At 38.9% G+C, this 27,679-nt stretch overlaps 1 protein-coding gene across 1 annotated transcript; it reads left to right on the top strand.

Moving 5' to 3' along the window:
* Nucleotides 1-1,827: 1,827 nt before the first annotated feature.
* On the top strand, nt 1,828-20,915 carry MPL (MPL proto-oncogene, thrombopoietin receptor). Its single transcript, XM_075181713.1, has 12 exons — nt 1,828-2,028; nt 4,133-4,286; nt 5,050-5,213; nt 6,751-6,905; nt 8,262-8,409; nt 9,105-9,210; nt 10,391-10,554; nt 11,458-11,600; nt 14,664-14,823; nt 15,056-15,143; nt 15,666-15,753; nt 17,901-20,915. Exons 1-12 carry the CDS (start codon nt 1,932-1,934, stop codon nt 18,174-18,176), a joined length of 1,743 nt encoding a protein of 580 aa, XP_075037814.1. The 5' UTR covers nt 1,828-1,931; the 3' UTR covers nt 18,177-20,915.
* The last annotated feature ends 6,764 nt before the right edge of the window (nt 20,916-27,679 follow it).

Here is a 27,679-nt window from a genome sequence, read left to right as displayed (position 1 = left end):
TTGAAGACAAATCTGGCCCTAGATGTCTACGTCTCTTTATCTGTGATAAATACAAGTGTATTGGACGTTCCCCTTGTCCTAGTTCAGTGGTTCTCAAACATCTCAATCTCTTTAGAACATTCGAACCATTATACCAATACAAAGACAGGGACATCATTAAGCCATGGCATGCTACAGCTGATTTTTTTGTTTGTAAAGGAACATTACAATACTAGATATAAACAGCTTGGACTGTCGCTCTCGTTCTTAGACTCCTACAGGTCACATGATATCCTACAGGGCTCATATCATTCACATAAGTTATATTTTCACAAAAAATTAGTGTGTTAATAATTGAATACTATAGAATGGTCTGGACACACCGGCTCCTTCCTTATAGACCCACCATGATTTCCTGCCAACAAGCTTGCATTTGAAGCAGTGTCTTATGCCAGTCTCTTGGGGGGAGAATTCAAATTAGCGCAATGTGTCACCGGAGGAGTCTGCGGAAACTAATCAACGCATGGTTCAGGCTGAACTCTCCGCTCATTTTACCTCGCATCCTACGAGGGGCGCAGAGAAATGAGTAGGGTTCCTTACCGCAACAGGTGGCAAAGTGCGCAGCCGGATGTTGATATCTGGCGGTATCCACACTGAACTGTATCTGCCCCATGAATCAGACATCATTGTGCTCTTATCCTTGGAGCCACCATATCTGTTATAAGGGCTGCATGTGACAGGGGCAGTTAAATGATGTGAGGAGGGGAATGGAGGCAGCAGGAAGCCACAGACTGAGAGTTATATAGTGGAAGGAGCAGGGTCCCCCAGCAGCACAGAGTATATCAGGAGGTGAGTGATGTGTTAGTGAGGACAGGGCTGCATGTGACAGGGGCAGTGACATGATGTGAAGAGGGGAATGGAGGCAGTAGGAAGCCACAGACTGAGAGTTATATAGTGGAAGGAGCAAGGACCTCCAGCAGCACAGAGTATATCAGGAGATGGGTGATGTGTTAATTAGGACAGGGCTGCATGTGACAGGAACAGTGACATGATGTGAGGAGAGGAATGGAGGCAGTAGGAAGCCACAGACTGAGAGTTATATAGTGGAAGGAACAGGGTCCCCAGCAGCACAGAGTACTGATGTGAGTTTCAGGAAAATTGTAGTATCAAATGTGTCTCTATATGAAACAAAGTTCATAATCCAACTTCTTGTTATTAATCTCCATATCACACGCTTCTGTCATGTCCCTGGTTTTCAAGTGAACAAGGAGAGATCTACCTGTGGACAATATTCGGCAGAATACTCACAGCAGCACAGACTATGTCTGGATTGCATCTCTTGTGGTTCTGTTCACAGATTTGCAATATTGGGCCAAAAGTTTTAATTCAGACAACTTTATTAAGTTGTTTAAATGATACATTTGTTAATTTTGTTATTTTTAATGTTACTTTTCAGTATAACATTGTTAAACTACAAATTTGCTCAACATTTTTAAAGACAACTTTTTTCGGAATTATGATTTTTTTTTTCCCCACTATGACTTTCATGAAGGTCTAAATTGCCCCAAACTGGTCAAAATGATAAAAATGAATATTTTCTCTTTAGTTACTATATCTGAGATTTATCACATATTATCTTCACAAGGTGCATCATCATCTCCTTGTCACTTTGTTGCACCGTCACAGGGAGTTTGGTGGAAATGTTCTTATCGCCTCAGTTATTTCCCTGCCTGGTTCCTGCTGTTTACGTTCTCTCCTCCAGTACCGGCCACCAACAGGATGCACAGTGTGGTTTGCTCCATGTCACTGTCACATTGCGTTCACCACACTCGGGTGGTTTGGGGCCTCCCTTCACCCCTCCAGGAAAGTGTTTCCTGAGGTTCCAAGTCAATGAGCCAGACAAGTATTCGCAGAACATTCAGCAGCATCGAGGACAACAACCAGCCAGAAATATGGGAGACAGATCTGATGGAGGAGCCCGACCTCTGACCCTGTGCATTGTCCTCACGTTGTTTGTGGCCGTTGGGAAAGCCAGAGTCACAGAAGAAGGTAAGTTGTGTAACTGACACTTTTGAGTCTCTTATTGTGGAAATTGTCTGGTTTGGTGCCACGAAAAAAATGTTATCTTATTCCAAACTGCTGCTGAACATCCCAAGAAACTGAGATGTCAGTGATGGTTCTGTCTCTGGTTGTTATGATCCACCCGAGAATCGCAGCCAAGAGGTTTTGCATCAGCTGAGATCTATTAGATTCCTGAAGAGACCTGTTGACATGAACCACTGGTGTCTTCTTGGATATAACCAAACTGCAGTGTATAATAATGATGTGATGTGTAGATTCAGTTTCCCATTTTTACACCAGACTCACAGTAACGAGAAGGGAATGTTAGACTGGGACAGAGACTTTTTTTTTATGGAAACATCATTAGCAGAATAGCATTGTGGTCATGGTGTTATTGTTCCCTCTTACAAACTTCATCCCAATCTGCAGCATCAGGCGTTTGGTTTTGCAGAGGACTGGTAGAGCCAATCGCAATATATAATCATCATCATCATCATTTATTTATTTATATAGCGTCACTAATTCCGCAGCACTGTACAGAGAACTCACTCACATCAGTCCCTGCCCCATTGGAGCTTACACTCTAAATTCCCTAATATACACACACAGTCACACACAGAATAGGGTCAATTTGTTAGCAGCCAATTAACCTACCAGTATGTTTGGAGTGTGGGAGGAAACCCACGCAAACACGGGGAGAACATACAAGCTCCACACAGATAATGCCATGGTCGGGAATTGAACTCATGACCCCAGTACTGTAAGACAGAAGTGCTAACCACTGAGCCACTGTGCTGCCCCGATATAATATGACCTCATCCACATAAACGGATCCCAACTGGAGAAAACCACTGAAGAAATACTGCACCGTAGAGATCCTTTGTTCCATGGAAAGCATTGATAAACACACTTCTAAAAATGATGTCAGTACTATTTTCTTACGGTCTGCTCTGAGAAGCGTACAGCACCGCTGTCTATGTGAGCAGCTGAGATGGTGAGAGGTCATCGTCACTCTATACCATGCTATTTGTTTTCTCCAGCGGAGTTCCATTCATTAGGTTGCTGCCTAAGGCCCAGTATTATTACAACCCTTTTTTATATGTTTGTTTGACAAATAGGTGGGGCTGGCGAGAGTCTGCTCAGCAGCCCATTTTAAAGGAGAGCAAATGCCCTCCTGGCCAGCCAGTCCCTGAATGAAGAGGAAGCGTGCCCAATCCAGCACCTTACTCATAATCCGACTCTGGTTCCATCAGGAATGCAAAGAAAGCCCAAAGAAGGGGGCATACGGATATGGAATTAAAGGGAAACTTCAACTCCAGGGGATATATTTACTAAACTGCGGGCTTGAAAAAGTGGAGATGTTGCCTATAGCAACCAATCAGATTCTAGCTGTCAGTTTGTAGAATGAACTAAATAAATGATAACTAGAATCTGATTGGTTGTTATACGCAACATCTCCAGTTTTTCAAACCCGCAGTTTAGTAAATATACCCCCAGAGGATTACATTGTCCACCCAGATTTTGTTTATTTTCCACTCTCAGTTCTTGTAATACTCTTGGGGTGTTTACCATCTAACCCAATGACTAAATTTCCATTTTGCGAGGTCAAGTAATACCTCTTGTGTAGTAAATATATTTGTGTCCAGTGCACACACCTGAGCTTATCTGTGATCTTATCCATGTGCAACGGAAATAAAGAAATCTGCCTGAAGAATAGATTTCTCTGAGTGTGGGTTTACTGAGATCTGCCGCTCTGTGTATTTTGCAGACCCCCTCTGTAGGCTTCGTTCAAACTTTCATTAACAGTCTGAGTTTCAATAATGTTTTTAGTGCAAATAAATGAATGTGAAAATAAAAATCATTGAAACAAAGGCACAGTCTATCTTTGGTTCCTTACTGCGTGAAAAAATGCACTGCAAATGCATTTATGTATTATTATTATTATTATTATTATCATTATAACAAAATGTTCAATCATGTGACAGGTTTCATACCTTTGGAATATGATATGATGATGTCTTTGTACATTTATTATTCTGTCATTGGGAACTGGAGCACAGCTATATTCTTTTTTGTCTTCCATGGTTTGTAGACCTTCTCCTCTTATCTGAAGACAGGGGGGTCCCTCACTGTTTTTCCAGAAACCTCAAGACAATTACATGTTACTGTGAGGCTGAGGAGCTACCGACCGGGGATACTGTTGGCGAAAGTAAAGTAACATTTGGTTTTTATTACTTCTATGAAAAGTAAGTAAATGAAATATTACACAGTCATTAGAAATGCATTTATGATATTATTATAATGTTTTGGTGATAGGTTGAGCTACTTTATAATGCGCCATTTGAAAGGACAAACTTTATAAGTTATCTGCCTGAAATGACATGAAAAAAACACAGGTGGCGCTATATACATATCTTAGGCTTAGGGCATTGACCGCACGAAACTACTGATTGCAATTCGCAGCCTATATAAAGCGGTTATTTCCAAATGGTGAACCACTTGCAAATTCATTAGTTCTGCTGGCTAACAAAACATTTCATATGGAAATAAGACAAATAAATAGGATACAGAATATATTGTTACATATATACATTGCACTTAATATGGCCACACGTGACCTCATCCAATTTTTCGACCTGATTGGATGAGTATATTACACAGCTCCAGTGGTCTTAGTGCTCAGTGACCAATTTGGACAGTGTATCTAGTTTCTCTTTAATCATCTCCCCTTCCAGACAGCATTGTAGCTAAAGGCCATTGTGCCCCAGTGCAAAATATGAGCCCGGACGCCCTGTGATAATCCTATATAGATGTATATTTAAGCTGTGTAAAATGGAGCAGTAATACAAATGTACTTTCAAAATTGTTCACAATTATATAAGTGCAAAGAGTTTTTCTAACTGTTCTTGAAATTTACACCTTGTACTACAACAGTGAAGACTAAACACTGGAGTCCGTGAATGTGACGCAGTATCTGATATACAATTTATTACATCCCGTTCCCCGCAGTGAGCCAGAAGAGGAATGTGACGTCACTGTACAAAATGGCAGCCGCACGCTCTATGTCTGTGAACACGATGACGTCCGCTTGTTCAATGACCTTCATGTATTAGTGAAGGACAGAAGTAAAAATCTGACCCTCAGTAAACGTAGATTTGAGGTTGGACTTATAGGTAAGAAAGAGCAATATTTGCAATAATTAAATATGGGACGACTATTTATTCACAACAATTATATTTAAAAAAGAATCTCATTGTTACTCAAACTATACTAAGCTTCCGCATACACGAAGAAATCTCATATCTACTAATTTTCTAACAACTTCACAACTCTGTGCAACAAATTCTAGCCCTAAGTTCTACATTCTCTTCTCCTGCTATTACAATACCGGTATCTTAATCAACGCTAATAACAGCCTTTGATTAAGTGGCTCCAACTACTTTTCCCTTTCAGCGTCATCCACATTCTCATCTGTAGCATACGAAAGAAATGTGCTGCCGGCCAAGTAGAGCTAAATTGGCGAAAGTTTTGTATTTCTCATGAATTCTTCAAATATACTGATCAACCAATCTCTCATCTTCGGTCAGCCTTGCAACCCCAAAGCACCTTTAATATATTTAAATCTCTTCACAACTCTCCCAAACCAACCACTATCACACTGCCCAATATCTTGCATCCTCCATGGACAAGATCTGACATGAACTGTATACTCTACCCAACCAACAACCGTCTCAATTCCTTTACTGTAACCTCTGGCACATTCTCTTCATTGATCCTACAAATCTAATCTCCTCTTCTCCTCCCACTCGATTCTACCTGTCCACTTGACCCTATCACCTAACAAATTAGTCGATCACTGCCTCCTGTGTTCATCCCAACCTCAACTAACATCTGTAATTCTAATCCTCCTGGCCCTCTCTGTAGCATATGAAACTGTTGACTTTTCACTTCTCATACAAATATTACATTCCCTAGGTCTTCAAGACACTGTCCTATCCTGGTTCTCATCCTGCTTAGTAAACTGCTCCTTCAGTGTTTGATTTGCTGGATCCACCTCCTCTCCGCTTCCTCTATCAGTTGGAGGTCCTAAGCTCTCTGTTCTTCTCTGACCATACCACTTATTTTGGAAAATGAATACACTTCTTTGGATTTCAGTATCACCTCTATGCTGATGATAGAAAATATACCTATCCTCTCCGAATCTCTCTTCATCTATGTTGGCCACTTTACTGACTGTCTATCTGCTATTTCATCTTGGATGTCCTCTCACCACTACAAACTCAATCTTTCAAAAAATCCCCAGCCAATACAAACTTCTTATCTGACGCTGCCTGGGTGTCATGCTTGACTCAGAACTGTCTTTGTTCCCCACATGCAAACTGTATCCAAAGCCTGTTACATACATCTAAGAAACATTTCCAGAATATGCACATGTCTCACACAAGACACTGCAAAAATATTAATTTACTTCTTACTGGTCTTCATCATACCAGACTTTTACGACTACAATCTATTTTGAATGCAGCAGCTAGATTAATATTCCTCGTAATACATTCTTCTACTGCTGCTCCGTTTTTTCAGACTACACCTCCCTCAGGATAAATAGTCTCACATATAAGATCAGTTCACATTTTGGAGACAGGGCCTGGTCTAGGAACCAGTACACAACACTCAACATCTTTTACATGTTTTCCTTTTTGGCTTTTTTAGCAATAATACAAAGTCCAAGTGATATCAAGGTTTTATGGGAAGAAAATTCTGAACAATTCCATGTAACATGGGAACCTCCAGAATATGATATGCCCTTCCTGCTGCAATATGAGGTGCAGTATTGGTCAGAGAACTTGATGGAGAAACAACAAAAGGTGGGTGATTTTTCTCCTAACCCTGTGGTATCCCCCTGGTACAAAGATCTATGAAATATTACATATAGTTTCCTGAATCTGATATCCAGACATAGATTTGTGGAAACTCCACATTGTCCCTGACCTCGGCTAGCAGAGAATCACAGATGTTATTTGCTGAACGCAAATATTATAGTTTTTCATTTACACTTTCTGTTAATAATTTATTATTGACATATTAAAACAGTTAACTGTTGGTTCAATAAGGGCTGTTTCATTGCCATATTTTTATGCTATAGTCATGGGAGGTGGGAACTGTAGAGGACTATGGTGGTGGAACCGTAATAGTGGTGGTGGGATCCATAGTGGTGGTGATGGGATCCATAGTGGTGGTGGTGGTGGGATCTGTAGTGGTGGTGGTGGGATCCATATTGGTGGTGATGGGATCCATAGTGGTGGTGGTGGTGGGATCTGTAGTGGTGGTGGGATCTGTAGTGGTGGTGATGGGATCCATAGTGGTGGTGGTGGTGGGATCCGTAGTGGGATCTGTAGTGGTGGTGGTGGGATCCATAGTGGTGATGGTGGTAATTGGATCCATAGTGGTGGTGGTGATTGGATCCGAAGTGGTGGTGGGATCTGTAGTGGTGGTGGTGGGATCTGTAGTGGTGGTGATGGGATCTGTAGTGGTGGTGGTGATGGGATCCGTAGTGATGGTGGTGGTGGGATCTGTAGTGGTGGTGATGGGATCCGTAGTGGTGGTGGGATCTGTAGTGGTGGTGGTGGGATCCATATTGGTGGTGGTGGTAATTGGATCCGTAGTGGTGATGGGATCCTTAGTGGTGGTGGTGGGATCTGTAGTAGTAGTGATGGGATCCGTAGTGGTGGTGGTGATGGGATCCATAGTGGTGGTGGTAATTGGATCCGTAGTGGTGATGGGATCCTTAGTGGTGGTGGTGGTATCTATAGTAGTAGTGATGGGATCCGTAGTGGTGGTGGTGATGGGATCCGTAGTGGTGGTGGTAATTGGATCCGTAGTGGTGGTGGGATCTGTAGTGGTGGTGATGGGATCCATAGTGGTGGTGGTGATGGGATCCATAGTAGTGGTAGTGATGGGATCTGTAGTGGTGGTGGTGGTGGGATCCGTAGTGCTGGTGATGGGATCCATAGTGGTGGTGGTAATTGGATCCTTAGTGGTGGTGGTGATGGGATCCGTAGTGGTGGTAGTGATGGGATCTGTAGGGGTGGTGGTGGTGGTGGGATCTGTAGTGCTGGTGATGGGATCCGTAGTGCTGGTGGGAACCGCAGAGTGCTACTGTTTTAAGAGGGGATTCTGGAGTTGCACTGAAATGTACATTTGGTCTGTATATTTCTGAGCAGATTGTGACGGACCAAGAACTTCAGCTTCCTCAGCTCACACCTGGTCTGCACTACCATCTTCGTGTTCGCACATCATGGATGGATGATGGACCCTTGGTTTGGGGCCCTTGGTCAGAGGCTGTTACATTTGACAGTCCACAATCTGCAGGTAGATGACTAACACATTGCAACTTACATTTTAAGTGGAAAGTTGACAACAAAATTGTTAATAAAATAAGTAAATATTAAGAGACTGTTCCTTTAAGCGTTTTAGTCTGTCATGTGGAGTAGTGGAGCATATATAAGGGGTAATTAGTTATTATGATTCATAGTTATGAAGTTTATTCATATAGAAATGGAAAACAGAGCAACAATTAATAAATTAAAAATAACAAATCCGCATAACATGAAACACTTTGTGTCCCAACTTATAATGCAGTCTGCAAATTAACTTTACTGACCTAGAAAATTGTTACATGTTCTACAAATTCATTTATTTATTATGTTTCCCATTTCATAATTTAAATTACATAATTGTAAGTATGATTCTTTGAACTGGGAATTATTGCCAAGGTTGTTTGTAGCTGCAGACAACAGTGTCAGATGCCCGGGGTGTAAATAGGATTCCTTGCTCTCTCAGAGCATTCATCATGCAATATTATTGCATATGTGACAATGTTTTGATGTGGGGAAATTTCAAATACTGTTGGTGGCTTTGCTAATAACTAGTACGTAGTAAGAGACTATCAGAAACAGTACTAATGTCTTTAGTACTACAGTACTAAAGACATTTAGACCTTAGGAATACAGTGTTTTTGAGCCTTGTTCCCTGACGATCATCCTGTAATAATCTGCTCTTTCCAGATTGCATTGGGCTAACATGCTACACCTCTGATCTGTCTCAAGTTTGCTGCAAATGGGGCAAGAAAACCGATGTACAATCATTCTACCAAGCATTCTATAGATACAGGTGAGGGGGGTAAATACCAGAGGAACAAATCAACAGACAGAGTAGGGGGACAAGTGACAACAGTAATTTAACAAATTGAGGGATATAATCGTTCTTTACTTGAATAGAAGATTTGTAATTGTAGACTCATTACGGACGGTTATCTGTCACATTTGCTGCTGCTAAGACCTAAGATAGATACCAGCAGCCATAATATTAGTAGATATGGTTTCTATTTTCAACCAGGAGAGTATTAATACCTCTGAGTGGAGGGTATCTGCAATTTCTTTTTATTTACAATTTGGGGGCTTGGTTTTATGGTGGAGTTTTAGGGTAAGGTGACGGCTAGGATAACTTTTCCAAAACCTTGGTGCATCTCAACTCTAACCCTAACGTCTTTGTTGCAGAAACAAAAATATTAGAAAATGACAGTCAGATAACTATAAATTCCGGAGAGTGCTGTCTTTCTCCAGAGTATCCCTAGAGGCTGGGGAACCGCCTTGGGTGCATAGAGAATAGGCTCGAGAGCATGCATGCCGAGGAGCGGTGTTACAGAGAATACCAATTTCCATGCAACAGCCTCGTTTTTCGTAAAAAAGGCCCAAGGAGATGACAGCTTTAAGGGTGTCACCCATGCGGTTAATAAGACTCAGGTTTTTCATCCATGAAAAAGTTTCTATCACATCTTCCCTCACAATAGCCACTGGGCACAGGGAACTAATTATGAGACTTCTGAGCAATCATGTAGACATCATAACTCAGACTTGCCTACTTACTTGACTTACTCTCTGGGAGATCTTGGAGGGGAGGCCCAAGGGGCAAGTGCAGGAAGTGTGTTGTCACAATTTGCGAAATGCGTCATCATACCCTGCCGTCTGCTGTGTGACGATGTGAATCATGTTCTCATGCAGCACAGGTGGAAACTGATGACACAAATCAGCATATCAACTCCCTCCCACTTCTACAGTAAGATAAGCCGGAGTGGCCCTAATCTCCCAGGGGTACAGGACCACTAGCCGGAATTCAGGAGTCTCCAGCACATTCCAGGAGAGTAGGAAAGTATGTCATAACTAAATGCTTGCCCTACTGATCTATATAAGCTGATTATATGTGAGCTCAAGCAGAAGTCATGTTTTGTAACACTTTTTCTTCTTGTTTCTATGTGTTAATGGCGGTTATAATGTTTTCTCTCCATACACAGCACAGGAGTGTGGCAGCCTTGCGAGGATCCTATTCATTCACCTGACTGTAACTGTGTATTCCTGGCTAGAGATGGCAGCACCATGTCTCTGAAACTGAACGTAACATCTGTGTATGGGAACTGGAGCTTGTACTATGCGAAACCATTTTGGGTTAACCATATAGGTAAGGCTGCCACTTAGTGGACGCTCGCAGAATGACAGTCCTCTTGACCACACAGACATTATTCTAATTAAGAATATCTTTAGACTTGTGAGAAGGGAGTCTTTGCTGTAAAGGCAGTACATGTTTGATGCACTCTCTGGAACCAGGGGTGAAACAGTCAGGGCATTGTATAAATTTGGATTTATTGGGTAGAGGATGGAAAGATGAATACAAATGAAAGGGTTGATAGGTTGGATATGTCCTAAATCCGTCATACAACTGTTAATGATGAATGTCAGGGCGGAAGCAGATTGCAACTATGTCATTGTACTGAATCTAGATCACTAATGCAATTCATCACAAGTGACAGCACAAACAGTCTTCAGGCTTATTGTTTAAACACAGACCTTGGTACATAGGAATAAGATAATCCTTGTAAAACAGATAGTTAGTTAATCATGGTTACCCCGGGTTATAATACCTTCTAAAGGACCATAACATCCAAATCAGAACTGTCACTTGTCACCATTAGGGAAACATTAGCATAGAATGTTAAGTGATATAATGAAATTAAACAAATACATCCCAAATCAGCTGCAGATATAATGTCCCAGCAAAAATGCTACAATTAATAATAATAATTAAACTGTTGATAATGTGGATTGTGCTTCAGACATACAGCCTAGGTCCCTGATCCCATAGCTTAACATTGTCATTGATGCAAGGGTTCTTGTTAATTAATACACTGGGATAGTAGCCTACAGGAGTCACAAATGTCACTATGGTCTGAAATAAAACTCTTTGTATTCTGCCATAGCAGCAGTGACACCTACAGGCGAGATGAAGAATCTGATTGAGTCACACTACATACTAGAATGCTGTCTCTGTTCACATACAAACCCCCTGTGTTGTATCTGACTGCAGTGCTACCATCAGCACCTGAACTAAATGTCCAGCAGCTGCCCGGAAACCAGCTGGCTCTTAATTGGTCAAGCTCACTACCGGGCCTTGGAGAACATCTGATGTACCAGATCCGCTTCTCGGAGGACAGTGAAAAATCTTGGACGGTAAATATAAGAATTGGCCAGACAGAAATAAGTAGAGTCCACAGAGTATATGACCAGTATAACACTATTCTGAGAATCATAAATCCCCCATTCTAGGCTATTATCCATATTCACAGTCCTCATGCAGCACCTCTCAGGCATAATGATCAACATTTTACAATCAGTTCCAGGGACACTTTGTTGCTGAGTCAATGTTATCTAAGCATATCTTACATGATACTCTCTCTGCAGACTTTGATGTACCTTGTAGCACTACAACACCCATCATGTCATACTTACAGAACATGATCATATTGTACTTGTTTTTAAATTTGAAGCAACACTCTACAATAATTATTAACTCATATGACATGGAGATTAACAACATACCGCAAGAATGGTATCTAACATGCAGAAAAATGACTTCAGAGATCTGTAGAGTTCTATCGAGAAGCTACTGATAGATTGAGTCCTCCACTGCTGTGAGCCACAGTGGATTCAATTAATAGTGAGATATAGAAACATAGAATTTGACAGCAGATAAGAACCGCTTGGCCCATCTAGTCTGCGCATTTTTTTAACTTATGATAACCTCAAAATCTATTTGATCCTTAGTTCTTTGTAAGGATATCCTCATGTCTATCCCAAGCATGTTTATATTGCTCTACTGTATTATCCTCTACCACCTCTGATGGAGGCTATTCCACTTATCCACTACCCTCTCTGTGAAGTCATTTCCTCTAAACCTCCTTCCCCCCAGTGTCAGTACATGTCCTCGTGTTCTAATACTTCTCTTCCTTTGTAGAATGTTTCCCTCCTGCACCTTGTTATAACCATGGATATATTTTAAAGTTTCTATCATGTTCCCCTTTCCCTTCTCTGCTCCAAACTATACATATTAAGATATTTTAGTCTTTCCTGGTAAGTTTTGTGCTGTAGACCATGCACCATGTTAGTTGCCCTTCTTTGTACAGTCTGTAATGTATTTATATCCTTCTGGAGATATGGCCTCCAGAACTGAACACAGTATCTAGATGAGGACGTACCAATGACCTATACAGTGGTATTATTACTTCTTTCTTTCTGCTACTGATTCCTCTCCCTATGTAACCAAGCATCTGACTTACCTTCCTCATTGCTTTGTTACATTGTGGGATTCCCATAGGGGTTTATACAGAGGGGAACATTATAATGAAACCCTTTAAAAATAAACCTTTTATACTTTTTTTTACATTTATCAATACTAATTTTCTACAGGTCAACAAACTGTAATATTCTTCCTTGCTTATAATTAGTATCCTAAAAACACAGGACCTTCAAAGGTTAATATCCAGACTATGTAAAAGGCTGCTGCCTAAACTCTGATTTACATTTAGTGTCACCCCCTCCCCGGACACTTTCTGCTCCCCTACTGCCCTAACTCTATATGATTCCAGATCTGACATTCCCATCTGTATAAGATAAATACATGGAGGTGATGTAGCCCTAACTGATGCAATGCCTAAGTCTTCCTGATAAGTAAATAACACATTAAAAAATGCTGTGGCCCTAAGCCGGGGTCTCTATCCTGGTCTGCTCCAGCCATTTATTACAGCTCTACCTTCCTATGGTTGTCTTTTTTGGTTGGAGGCTGCATTTATAACCAATCGCTTTACTGTACACATCCCTTATTCTGTATCCTGCATGAGGAGACTGGGACACGCCATCAGAGCAATCTTTCATTTATAAACCATATTAAACTAGAGAAACCCTGCGGTAACCGCCTTAAACTGAAATGTAATGACTAAATTACTTTATTAACAGAATTCACTAACTTTTTATACACTACATTACATGTAGTAATTTTCAACAATGGAGTATAATGAATAAATATTATTAATCACTATTTTAAAGAAACTAAAGAATTACTTTATACACTTCAATATATGTATAACTTCTTCCATTGAACTTACATTGCTGGGCATGGTCCCTGATAGATGCACTGATATATGTGGCTGCAAATAACTGTCACAGTTTCCAGACCACCCAGCATGCCACATGTTCCAGGTCACACAGCAGGGTTGCAAATAACTGTCACAGTTTCCAGACCACCCAGGTCATAAATTCCAGGTCACCCAGCAGGTGCACAGGGAGAGTTCACTAGTTGACATAGTTTCCAGAGCCACCAGCAGGTCCACAGGTGTATTGCCAACTAACTGTCACATTTTCCAGAGGACATTGTTGTAAATGGCTGGTGGACGTTTTGCGAAATCACTCCAAAACGATGCAACCGATTACAGTGTCAAGACCATTAATATGGAATATGATGTGCCCTGCTCAGACAACGGCATCATAGAAATAAGTCACTCATAATATTTGTACTTATGGTATTAATATATTGATGTGAAGAATGCTATTGCTTTGCTTTGGATGAGCCCACCCGTGCCCACTATTACAACCTGGCAGAAACTTAGAAACGATATACTTTATTTATTAGTCCTAAAATGTTGATAGAAATTCTGCAAAACTGGGGGTGAACGGTGTGATTCTTCAAAAGTATCAATAGCAGTACCCTTCAAATAACTCGGACTCGGCATATGGCCAATAGTGGTGGTCTGACAGGGCATAGCTCTCTTCTGACCTGCAGCAAAGGTTCAAAATATTACTATGTAACTTGCTCCGTGCATTGGAAAGCTAATACTGCTTTTCACTGTGCAATATCTGGTAATATTGATCTTCTCCACTATGTAATTACATCAACCAATGTGCTCACAGATCAACAAACTACCAAACTAAACCTTTTGTTATACGGTTGTAAAGCAAAAGTAATTTATAAACAAAACAAACAAAAAAAAGTGTGACAGGTTGTGAAAGTATTGTGAGTAAATGTGAAAGGTATGTGAGATTTATGGGGTAAAATTATTCGCAAGGGAGAAATAGAGGCTCGGAAAATAGATGAAAATGATAAGGGAATAGAGCAAAAGTGAAGGTAAAGCAAATTATGGAACAAGAGGGAGAGAAAGACGTGTTTATAGGATGGGGTTAAAGAGCTGGGTGTGATAGGTAAACACAGATAAAGAGATAATGTTGCATGTTCTATACCAGACTCTACAGGTTCCAGCAGGTATTCACCACAAGCTGCTGACTGTGATTCCTGGGACCAGCTACATCTTGCAAATAAGAGCCAGTCCGGGCGCAGAGAAAATCCAGGGATTCTGGAGCGAATGGTCCCCTCGAGTCACCGTCAAGTATCCATCCAGCATCGGTAAGACAAGAAAAGCATGGAATGATTAAAACTTCTTGCAGAAATATGTTAGATTTGGGACCCACAGCTTCTTCTTGATCATCTATAAAGGTATTCATTGACAGAAGCAGGGACATGACACAGTGGACATGTGCAAGCCTTTAGGTGCAGATTCATGAAATCCCGTGTTATAAGAGGTGAAGACGACATATGATATATACATGTATGTTATGATATATACCCTCTCTTGCAGGATGGATTACACCAGTCGTTATTCTGTGTGTGGTGTTAGTCCTGGCAGCTGGCCTTTGTGTGTGTTGTATCTTCCCCTCTTTTTACAGGTATGTAAATATTTCTAAAAAAATAAAAATCCTCAGTTTGCTATCTAACTTATGGTTGAGATCTGATCATGTTATTCTGTATGTCCAACCCTCCGTACTACTAATATCTCTTCTATTCATATGGTGTGATATCAACGTGTATTTAATAAAAGTATGTGATGCCTTTGTGTATAATACCTGTGTGTACAATACCTGTGTATGATTCTAGTGTCTCATACCAAAGTGTGCTACCTGTCTGGGACACGTGTGTAGCACTTGTTTGTTATACATGTGATACATTTGTGTAGTATCTGTATGTAACATCAGTGCATGGTACCTGTTGCAACAACTGTGTATAATACTTGTGTATAATACCTGTGTGTGATACCTGTATGTGATGTTTGTGTGTAATACATGTGCAATACCTGTGTGTGATACCTGTGTGTACTATATGTGTGCAATACCTTTATGTGATGCCTGTGTGTTATACCTGCTCATGAAGCTGTACCTGTAATATTCCTCTATGTCATATCTTGGTCTAAGGAAGCTGAAGGATAAATTGTGGCCCCCTTTGCCAAATCTGCACCGTGTATTGGACTCATACCTGACTGAGATCCGGAAACAATACCAGGTAATGCTGATAAAAGCTTAATATAGAAAGTTGGTACAGGATTATCAGATAAAGCATCTCCATACGGAACCCATGGAAGGTAAAACTAAAGCACAGCTTCATAAATAAACTGTATCATAAATTTATATATTGCAAAACAAAGCAAACCATTCCAAGATATAATTACAGACAGGCGCAAATCTGGGGTATAAGGCATTGAACGTCCTTCGAAGCTTAGTACAACCCATAGTTCAGAAGTGGAAGATGTATAAAGCTACAGCCATACTGCCTAGATCAGGTCACCTCCCCAAGCTTCTGTGCAGGACAAAAGGGGCACCTACCAGAGTAGGGCCAATTGTGACAACAGATATCAGTGGCTGCTATAGAAGATAATGTCCGTAAGTCATTTTTCTCAAAGGTATTACAAACAGAGTCTTCATTTGAGGACCACAAGAAAGAAGCTTTAGCTTCAAAAATAGCATCATATATTTGGCTAAAAAGAATTAGAAAAAAATGGCATACAGAAGATACTGCAGAGACGTGACAGAAGGTCTTGTGGTCTGAGGAGACCTCAGGAACTTTCTGGCCTGAATGCTAAGAGCTATGTATGACGTAAGTCAAAGGCTTCAAGGCAATCAGGTAACAACTTTACAACCATTATATATGGCATCATATTATGGGGAAGCATTTCTGCAGGAGGGATGGGCAATCTTGTCAGGATCGATGGATAGATTGCAGACAAATCCTGGTCAAAAATATGATACCGCCTGCCACAAAGCTCGATTTGCTGATCCTGCATTATGGACCTGTGAAGCACTGGGAAAAAAGCATGCTCAGCTGTGGGCAGGCGCACGTTAGTGATATTTTACAGTAAGGGTTGTTGGAGTTTTAAAATAAAGACAATAGATGTCCTGAGTGGCCCAGTCCTGATCTTTTTTTCCATCCAAAATCGGTGGTAAGATCTGAAGCCATTCATCGGTGCTCCTCAACTCATCTGACCCAGTTCCAGCAATTGTGCAAGGAGGAAGAGGCAACCATTGCTTGATCTCAGGGTTCAACATTAATAAACACGGTTATTCAGACAGATTACTGAAGAGGGGTTCAACTAAGTGTTGACCTAGGGGGATAAATACATGATGAGATTTGAGTGTTTTTATTTTTATTACTTTATTTTATTTAGTTAATTATTTCTTGGGGTGGGGCTATGGGTGTGTTTTGTCTGTAAATAAACACTTTACCTCATTTCCTTTGAGGCCTTAGTTTCAGTACCGTAGGGTCTTCCTGTCCTCTTGAAATGAACAACACCAGAGAGAAACTAAGGAACCCTCCGCCCTCCTACTTAGGGCCACAGGCATACACAAATGAAATAATAATACACCAGGCTTTCCCACAGATAGGAAATAATGCCAAGGTGATTAGTGTAATTTTACTCAGTATTAGACTCAGTCTTTATCTCCTAACTATCTTTCCTTACACTGTACCCTTGTTACTATATCACAGTCCCGCAAAAGGGTATTATAAAATATCCATTAGGTCTCCCCACCTGTTCCCTACCTGACTAGTAACAAATAATCAGTCCAAGTAGATCAATAACATGATAAACATTGGTTACTTATCTCCACTGATCTGTGTCCATGATGACTATTCTCTGCTCAGGTATCTGGTAAGCTTTCCCATTCTCCACTGTAAAGTCTTCTCCACTCTCTCAGGGTGTAGCCGCTTGTTGCAGCTCCTTCACCCACTCCCCTTCAGACTGCATGCTGGGAGATGTAGTTCATTGCTGGTAGGGGAGGTATCTAAAGCGCACTTGCAGCCCACTCGAGTCACCGGCGCTACATAAAAATTCAAGTAGGTAAGATTCTTAGGTATGAAAAAAATAGACTGGTGCTGAATACATTTTCAAGGCACTGTACATAGGATGCTTGGCCCATGCAGGGCTATGGCGATGGAAACAGGGAAAATATATGAGATCTCACAGCAAATTTGAGGGGTCAGAGCATTTAAATATTGTTCTGTATCAAGATATATTCAGGAGCACATTCAGCTCATTAGAACCCTGATATAAGAAACATTTTTCACATCTCAAAATGATGTAATTTTGTAATTTATGAGGAAAGGTTTCACTGTTAAATTTGTTGTCTGACCAATTTCTGGTTTTGTGACCCCAGCCTAGTTCTACCCTGTATGAGAAGCCTCTGGAGGAAGCTCCCCAACCCTCATGCCTGGAAATACTTTGTGAAGTGACGCTTGCTAACGAAGGACAACAAACCTCTCGTGATTACGTCCAGCTCTCCCCTCCGAGCTACCAGAATGAAGACTACTGGCCAAAGATAGACCTTACAGATCTCAGCCTAGAACTGAACTCTAACAACCAGCCATCCAATGGTGTCACCAATCAGACGTACCTGCCCACCGGTTGGAGCTTGCAGTACCGTGGTGTATGACTTACAAAGGGAATCTAATTGGGAACAATGATTGCGAACTTAAAGTGATGACAGTGATATGGGGAGAACTTTATAATTCTGTTAACATGGAAAATTTATCAAAAAATGACTATATGGTTCTCATAAACCTATTGTGAAAATATGAATCAGTTTGTTACCAAAAACCCATCCTCTGGCTACACCCAACAGGACATGTTTTGTGGATCTTCTCATAGGATCACAAGGTAGAATCGGGTTCACCTAATTTGATCTACCCCTATGTACCGACTTCTCTACCACATGGTGGAACGGAAGAGAACGTTCCAGGAATTTGTCACCATGAAATTAATGCTGGATGGGATTATTTTTATAAAGGTGTTTTGCTGCCAGGGGAAATCATTCCGTTACAGCATTCTGTGGTTTGTAAAATATTATATTCACTGTACAGTTTTTAACCTTTATATAAATATTTTATATGTATTATGTACTAAGACTATATGAAGAATATAACATAGTCAGGCTGGGATTTGCCCATCCAGCTCTAGATGCTTTTTTTTGGGCTCTCCATGATCTACCTGGTCATGTGCCACAGCCATATCCACATTCTATAAATGACCTCATTAAATGTACCTTATCAGTAAACTAAAAAGATTATGGATTTTCTGAGGATGGCAGCACCAGCAGAACAGATCCATAGAAAAAAACAGAAATAAAATATATAAAAATAAATTATCTTAAACTGTAAACGTCCAGTGGGACCTTACAAAGCAGCAGGCCACAACCATCGTATTTATCCCTATGTCGGAGTCTTTTTTTCAGAAGCAAATAGTGTTTTGGTAGAGGCAGAAAGTTGCAGTTATTGAACCTATAATGGAGGGTAGTTTAAAGAGAAAACAGATAACTTGTCTGTTGTGGTCCGAGAGGGGTTCAGCTTCAGAAAATGGAAGGCTGAGCAGAGAGCAGCTTATGACTTACAGGTCGCTCACAACCAATCTTAGGTGCCCTTTATGCAGGGGCTGCAATGGGGGGCAGGGGGCATTAGCCCCCCAGTTTGGGTCTCATAGTGGGCTACCCTGGGCTGGGTCACTAGGCTAGCTGCATTTTTTTCCCTTTAAAATGTTCATAATAGGCAGCTAAGCTGAGTCTCGCCCCCTTCCCCCCCCCCCCCCCCCCCCCGGTTTTGTTACACTGAACACCCTGCTCCTACCCTTTTTTTGAGGATTAATAGCAGTTTGAAACTGGAGCTTCAAATATCTGTATAAGTATCCCAACAAACACATTTAGTTCATGAATTACAAACATGAATAACAAGCTTTTGATGTTACTCCAAGAGGATTAATACAAAGTTCTGACAACTTTCTTCAATCTTATGCCAAGGCTGCTTCTAAGAACAGGTTGGATAAGAGATTTCCTGTTTCCTATAACAAAGATTAATTAGTGTGGAGTCAACATTTTAATTGATCTTGGGAAGAATGTATATAAATAATATGTATAGTCTAAAAACACCTGGGGGTATATTTACTAAACTGCGGGTTTGAAGAAGTGGAGATGTTGCCTATAGCAACCAATCAGATTCTAGCTGTCATTTTGTAGAGAACACTAATTAAATGAAAGCTAGAATCTGATTGGTTGCTATAGGCAACATCTCCACTTTTTCAAACCCACAGTTTAGTAAATATACCCCCTGGTGTCCAGGACCGGATTAAGGAATCAGGCCACCTTAGGCTAATACGCTTGTACTGCTGACTCACCTTCCGCTAATAGGCGGTAGGTAAAAATAAACTCATCCTTGATTTAATACGGCTTCCTTCACGCCCCAGCAACCAATATTTATGTTAAATCAGCTCCACTTGGCTCTTTAAAAGGGTCATGGCAATCTTTGTCACTCATTTAATTGTCACATGTCCCCATATTTGTCTCTCCTACTCACTTATCCTCAAGCGCCCACCCAAGGATGACTCATTGTCTTTAACCTTCACCATGGGAATACATCAAGAGTGAAACCTTTCTGCATTTTTTTTTCATGTTTTCTTTTTATTTTTGAGAAAACCTATTCTCTTATATTTTAAAAGGAATTTCAGTTTATACCTATCCCTGTCAAAAATTTTAAAACCCCAAAAATCTTCCGCCCCTCCAAAGGCCTCGAGTTCTAGACTGCAGGCTAGTTAGCCAATTGGATAATCAGGCCCTGGAAATGTCCATATATGTCAATATTCAAGAAAAATGCTGCTCATCTTTATCAAAGATAATTGTTTCAAATGCAAAATTGTATTTTCTAATCAAATTAAGAAAACCTGACTTGATGGGAATTGTAGTGCTCCAATTATGTTCATGATGAGCTTAAAGGCATCAAAACAGCATCCCTGGAATATATTTAAAAATTTCGACACTGATGCTGAGAGTCATTCTCAGTTAACAAGAGCGCATCAGAGAATGGTCATCTCATAGGGTTAAGAGACAACGAGGGGGCAAGTACAGTGAGCATATAATATACTGTAAATGACAAAACTGTACAATACATTGTAATATTGAATACTTGTTTGAGGAATTTTTGACAATGACTGTGTGCATCCAGCAGATGGCAGTTACGTACTAGGCGGACAAACTTCTATTATTTGTCAGATATACTGTCATATAAACGTAGATAAATAGAACTTTTTGACAGTTTATTTCAAGATCACATTAAAATTGCATTATTTATAATGTAAAAAACATCATAAATGTGTGTGTGTTTGTGTGTGTGTGTATATATATATATGTATCTATCAGTACTTTGGCATAATGTCTGCTATTGTTTTATGCTATTTTAATCAGATCTCTGAAGAAAATTAGTATCTCACTCCTTTCACTGGGCCTCCCAGCCTATAACATTGACATTGTAAAATCTATATTGGTTGCTAAAAGTTCATTTTTTCAACTCGTAACATTTTTATGTGCAATCTCATAATTTTTGGTGGAAAAATAAAACAGACAAAAAAATAAGTCTCATAAAATAAAAACGTCATTCTCTGGCGCTGGACATTTAAAAATGTGAAACTTCATTTGATCCGTTTTTATGTTATCGTAAAATCAGCAAATGAGATGTGTTACGCTCTGTCAAGTAGTAGAAGAGATATAGTCTATCTGAAAACTATAGAACCTGTCAAGACCAAGAATCCTAAACCTTCCAAAATGATATGACTCATTGTTTAATGTGATACATGTGCAGATATGTCTTATATGCATTCATTTAGATTTACAAATATCTCACAAGTGATCACTCCCTTGATTAAGACATTGTTCATACTTCACAGAATATTCACTGAAGAATTAATAGGTAATTAAAAGGAAATAGAATTGGTTGTCCTTTCAAACCAACTTATTGCATTTTATTAGCATAATTATTCAGCAATCAAACCACATAAAATTAGTCTGATAGGTTCTTTATTTTATATATATATATATATATATATATATATATATATATATATATATATATATATACACACACATCTATCTATCTATCTATCTAATATATATCTATCTAATATCTATCTATCTCATATCTATCTATCTATCTATCTATCTAATATCTATCTATCTATCTCTCTCTGTCTCTCTATCTATCTATCTATCCATCTATCTATCTAATATCTATCTATCTATCTCATATCTATCTATCTAATATCTATCTTATATCTATCTATCTTATATCTATCTATCTATCTCTCTATCTATCTATATCTCTCTCTCTATCTAATATCTATTTATCTCTATCTCTCTCTCTATCTAATATCTATCTATCTATCTATCTATCTATCTCATATCTATCTATCTATCTTATATCTATCTATCTCTCTATCTCTCTCTCTATCTATCTATCTCTATCTCTCTCTCTATCTAATATCTATCTATCTATCTCATATCTATCTATCTCATATCTATCTATCTATCTATCTCTCTCTCTCTTTCTCTCTCTCTCTATCTATCTCATATCTATCTATCTATCTATCTCTCTCTCTCTCTCTCTCTATCTATCTATCTATCCATCCATCTAGTTATGTATTGCACATATCTTTACTTATCAAGTCAGATGAATACTATTTTTATATATACGTTTATTTTCTTGTATTTACATATCACACGCAGTCACAAAATTATTTTCTTTTTTAGACAAACACTTACCTTTGATTATATACAGTTTCACATGAACAATTCAACTTCTTTCCATCCCATGTGTCTTTACAGGACACATTGTAACTTTGAGACATAGGTCTGTACAACAAGTAATTGATTACACCAAAAAGATACATGTTCTCCCGGTTCTTGGAAAAGGTTCCTTTGTTTGAAGTGAGACGTTTGACACCTAATATTTGGGAATATATCTCTCTGTGTTTGTATATACACACACACACACACACACACACACACATATATATATATATACCAAAATAAAGTATAGAGGGTGGGCTCACCTACTGTGAAACAAATGCTTAATATACTGTTTAATAAGAATTGATTAGCTTACCTAAGAAGAAACAAATAAAATAATGACACCGCTATTATATTTGACAGAGGATGAAACAAATAAGAGGTGGATAATCAGGAAATTGTGAAAAACAGTGATCTGGAAAAAAAATCATTGTGCCCCGTTTTAGACAGACAAGTGGAAAAATGAAAAATTGATAAACGCACCAGTGTCTTTATATGTAATATGAATTAAATAAGTGATTATATTAGAAATTACGTTATTCATGAAATATTAAACAAAAAATTCATTTACTTGGCAAGATTTATAAAGCGGTTATTACAGTGAGATATAAAAGTCCATATATATATATATATATATATATATATATATATATATATATATAAGGTTTAGTATTACTGAAATTATACATTTATTGTATCTTCTGTGAATAAAAAAATAAATTCTGTATCCAATTTGTGTCCAAGAATTTTACTCCTGTGCCTATATGTTGTCCTCTTTGTTCTTTATACATAACAACGTTATTGTTAAAAATATGTCAAATTCAAACTATTGTTAAAATTATTGTAAATCTGACAGTGTAAAAAGGATAATCTGCGCTGTTAAATATCAGATCATTTCCATGAATCAATCATAACTGCATTGTTAAACAATCAGAAAATATATGCCTTAATTTCAAGTTTAAATCACCATCAAGTATTTAAACAAAGAGCTTATGTGAATTCAGGAGAAATAAATGAGTGAGTAACTGCTATATTAAAATAAGTGCTGCAGTATTTAGACTATTCCGAGTGTGGAATTAAGTTAATCTGTAGGTTAATCAAGTATTCATTAATTCATCATGAATAAATCTTGTACTATATTTTATGCTAATTTAGTCAATAGATGCATTCACAGAGAGTCTAAGCGGTTACACCACTACATGCAGAATGAGGTATGATGGATGAGTAAATCACTTTGCTGGAACTAGTACCTCCAAAAAAGTAAACTTGAATGACTGGAATTTACGTCTTGAGCTTGATACCTAAAATGTCGTTTATCCAGATTCCCTTGTTTAGATAAAGAAACAAGTGATCCCTAAAACTCCATTACTAATGCAATGGAAAAATATACAGTATATATCCGTCTCTGGTAAAACTCAGTTATGCTGGGTATGTAACTACAGCCGAGCAGGGGAGCAATAGTTAAATAAACGAAAATGTAGCTGTTCCATGATAGATGCTGTGAGTGTCTTCTATACCATTTTTATTATTTATATAGCACCAATCTTATTACGCAGCGCTGTTTAGAGAATATGGAACCTTTCCCATCAGTCCTTGACCCGTTGGAGCTTGTAATCTATATTCCCGGCCACACAGACACAATATGGTTAATTTAATCAGAAGCCAAATAACCCACCCGTCTGTTTTTGGAGTGTGGGAGGAAACTGGAGGACCAGGAGGAAACCCACACAAACATGGGGAGAACATAAAAAACTCCACACAAATAGAGCCCTTTTGGAATCAATCTCATGACCCAGTGCTATGAGGCAACAATGCTAACCACTGTGGTACAGACCTGCCCATATATATAGGAAAAAGCCAATGTGTTTCAGGCGTGATGACGTCCTTCCTCACTGCACATTATGTAGGTTCTTGTATTTAAGGTGATAATTTAAGGAGGCACACCCCTTAAATCTTCTTAAAATATCAGAACCATATAAGAACTTAATATTTTGCTATTAGTTAGTTCATAAATAACATGTTTTGCATATCAAATCGATGAAAGAAAAAAAGAAACAAATTATATATACAGTATATATTTAAGAGTTTTAAGGTTACCTTGATCATTAATACTCCTAGGTTCTATAGTATCTAATTCTATGTATAGGATTTAAGCTGTTTCCCTACATTGTAACTAGTTTTGTAAGTCACCTCCTCCTTTTGTCTATCATAACTGTAACATGTTCTAGTAATATAGACCTTAGTTGGCTCTCATTGCCATGTACTTCTTTTTCCCAAAAATTTAGTCATGGAATATTTTACATTTTTTATGTCTTATTGCCATTTTATGTTCTACTAAATTTTCCTTAATTTTCTGTCTTGTTAGACCTAGATACATTTTACTGCATTGGGCATAAGTGGCCATCTATTCCTGACGTGGTTATTGCAGTTCATGAGACTCTTTCGAATATATTGTATTTTAGTTAGTGGATGAATGAAAGTAAATGTCAGGGCAGTGGCATTGCCCGATAAGGTACCAACGGGAGTAGGACTGTTAACAGAGGCAATTTTATTTGATTTTTCTTATCCAATGGATGATGACTCAGGCAACATATTCGTGATTGCATTGTTTACAGAAAAGTAATCTCAGAGGGAAATAAATGACATATTTGATATATCATATATCAAATCAATTGGAAACATAAAACATGAATTTTCACATGCAGGGCCTAACACCAGCTACAGGTTGGGTGTATTATTATCACATCAGTCCCTGCCCCATTGGAGCTTACAGTCTAAATTCCCTAACACACAGAGACTAGGGTCAATTTATTAGCAGCCAATTAACCTACCAGTATGTTTTTGGAGTGTGGGACGAAACCAGAGCACCCAGAAGAAAACCCACGCAAACTAGGGGAGAACATACAAACTCCTCACAGATAAGGCCATGGTTGAGAATTGAACTCATGACCCCAGTGCTGTGAGACAGAAGTGCAAACTACTTAGCCACCGTGCTGCCCAAGTAAGTGCCGTGTAAGTGGGTATAAGTGCCGATATGGGATATGACAGTTTACCAAGTAACTGAGCAGCACAGACATAGCTGGCAGTAGAGGGGCAGGTAGACAACTATAAAATGATTGTGTTTTGTAATAGTGAGGGAGCATCTCAAACCGAGCTAGCCCACTCCTACATATAGAATAAGAAAAGATCCTTAAAATTATATCCAGCAAACAATGGAAGAGAAATACTACTGTGTTATTGTACATACATGAAGAACAAGAGTTGTAGAACTGTGCAGCTTTCTGTACTTTTAGAGGTGCAGTTACTGCAAATCACATCCAACAGAGCAGTTGTTCAGCATAGAAATCAGGAATATTTGTTAATGGAAAAAAAAAGCCTTCACGGACAATATATGTAATTAATAACAAGTTACCTCACTGCGGATTAAGAACAATTGGGGAGAATGGTAATCTGTGTCACTGATTCACAAGCATTATTTTATGTCACTTAGAGGAGATACAAAAGGTTTACTCACAAGTCTCATTTTTATGTCAGAGCACAGAATAAAGAGGAATTCAGATCCACTTTTGTCCAGAAAGGTGACAATATAAATATGTAAAGCAGGTTGTGAAACACCTTCTACTGAAACAAAGTAAGGAATGATGCAAACGTGAATCATTTCCACACGTGCAATAACAGCCAGTTAGGCTGGAAATAGATAGTGGTGGTGCTTCTGAAAGCTGTGTGTCAGTGTGTAAGCATGTCTGTGTCATAGAAAGTGTCGTTTGTGTTAGAAAGTATGACGCTCTCAGCATTGTTTTGACACTACTGAATGACACTATATTGATGGAGGAAACGGCAAGCTTGTTGCAAAATCTTTATACGAGAAATGGTTATAAAATACCCACTATGGAGAAATATACGCTCAGTACTATATAATTACTGCATCGCTTAGGTTTATAATGATTAAATATGAAATCATATTTGGTGCTGAGAAAAGCAAAGACATTTGCATGGTGACTAAGTGGTTAGCACTTCTGCCTCACAGCACTGGGGTCGTTAGTTCAATTCCCGACCATGGCCTTATCTGTGTGGAGTTTGTATGTTCTCCCCGTGTTTGCGTGGGTTTCCTCTGGGTGCTCCGGTTTCCTCCCACACTCCAGAAACATACTGGTAGGTTAATTGGCTGCTAACAAATTGACCCTAGTCTGTGTCTATCTCTGTGTCTGTGTCTGTGTGTGTGTGTGTGTGTGTATGTTGGGGGATTTTAGATTGTAAGCTCCAATGGGGCAGGGACTGATGTGAGTAAGTCCTCTGTACAGCGCTGCAGAATTAGTGGCGCTATAGAAATAAATGGTGATGATGATGATGATGATGATGAATGGTAGGTCATATTACACCCACACATGTACAATGCCAATATAACAGCGCTTTTTATGAACAACTTGGATATATGAACTTCTCTTCTACACCGATCAGCCATAACATTTATATTGAGTGTTTATCCAATGATAACAGCATACAAAAACAGTTTGATTCAAAAGGGACAAGACCCATATTTAAGAAAATTGGGCATGAGGGAAGAGAATCCTGAAGGACTTATTTTCTAGGGGTGAGTCAACAGCCCCCTACATATGCACAGAAAGTTCAATACAAAGTTATAGAAACAGAGGATGTTCCAAAAAAATCACACAAAAAGTGTTGTCTGAATTAGATACTATGGGGGCGTTTGATCTATCCTCAAAAAAGCTTAGTTCCTATGAAATGAATCCATTGAAAAAAAGGCTTAAAGTTTGCTATGGCAGCTAAACCAAAACTTTTAAATCTTTTGGTTGATTTAAACATATATATATATATATATATATATATATATATATATATATATATAGTGAATTTGAGAGAAAAATGTTTAAAAACAAGTGCAATTTTTATCCACTACAGTATAGAGGTCCCTATGTAGACAGTTTCTATAAGAGCACTATGGACGAATTTAAACATTCATGTGAGAAAGCAGAGACGGAACCTCTCAAAGACAATCTAATGCAAAAGGAAAAGTAAAACCTAAAATATTTGATATTGGATACGTAGATTATAATTAAATTGGCTAATAAGGGAGGAGGAGTTATAGTTAAAAAAAGTCTGATTTTTTTTTTAAAGTCAAAGACAATTGAACGATGACAAATTTTATGAAATGCTATTGGTTGATGTTGATGAAGAACTAAGGGACTTGCTGGATCACGCACTAGAAGATGGTATTGTAACAGTAATGTTACGTTGAAGTAATACAATATGGAGTACTTGCCTTACGCTAGATCAGTGCTGGCTGGACGGTGGTGAGAAGTCTAACGAACCCC

Source organism: Mixophyes fleayi, chromosome 8 (assembly GCF_038048845.1).
Source record: "Mixophyes fleayi isolate aMixFle1 chromosome 8, aMixFle1.hap1, whole genome shotgun sequence".
In the NCBI taxonomy this organism is placed as follows: domain Eukaryota; kingdom Metazoa; phylum Chordata; class Amphibia; order Anura; family Limnodynastidae; genus Mixophyes; species Mixophyes fleayi.
Note: the sequence above shows the minus strand (reverse complement) of the source record. Positions and strands in the feature narration are given on the sequence as shown.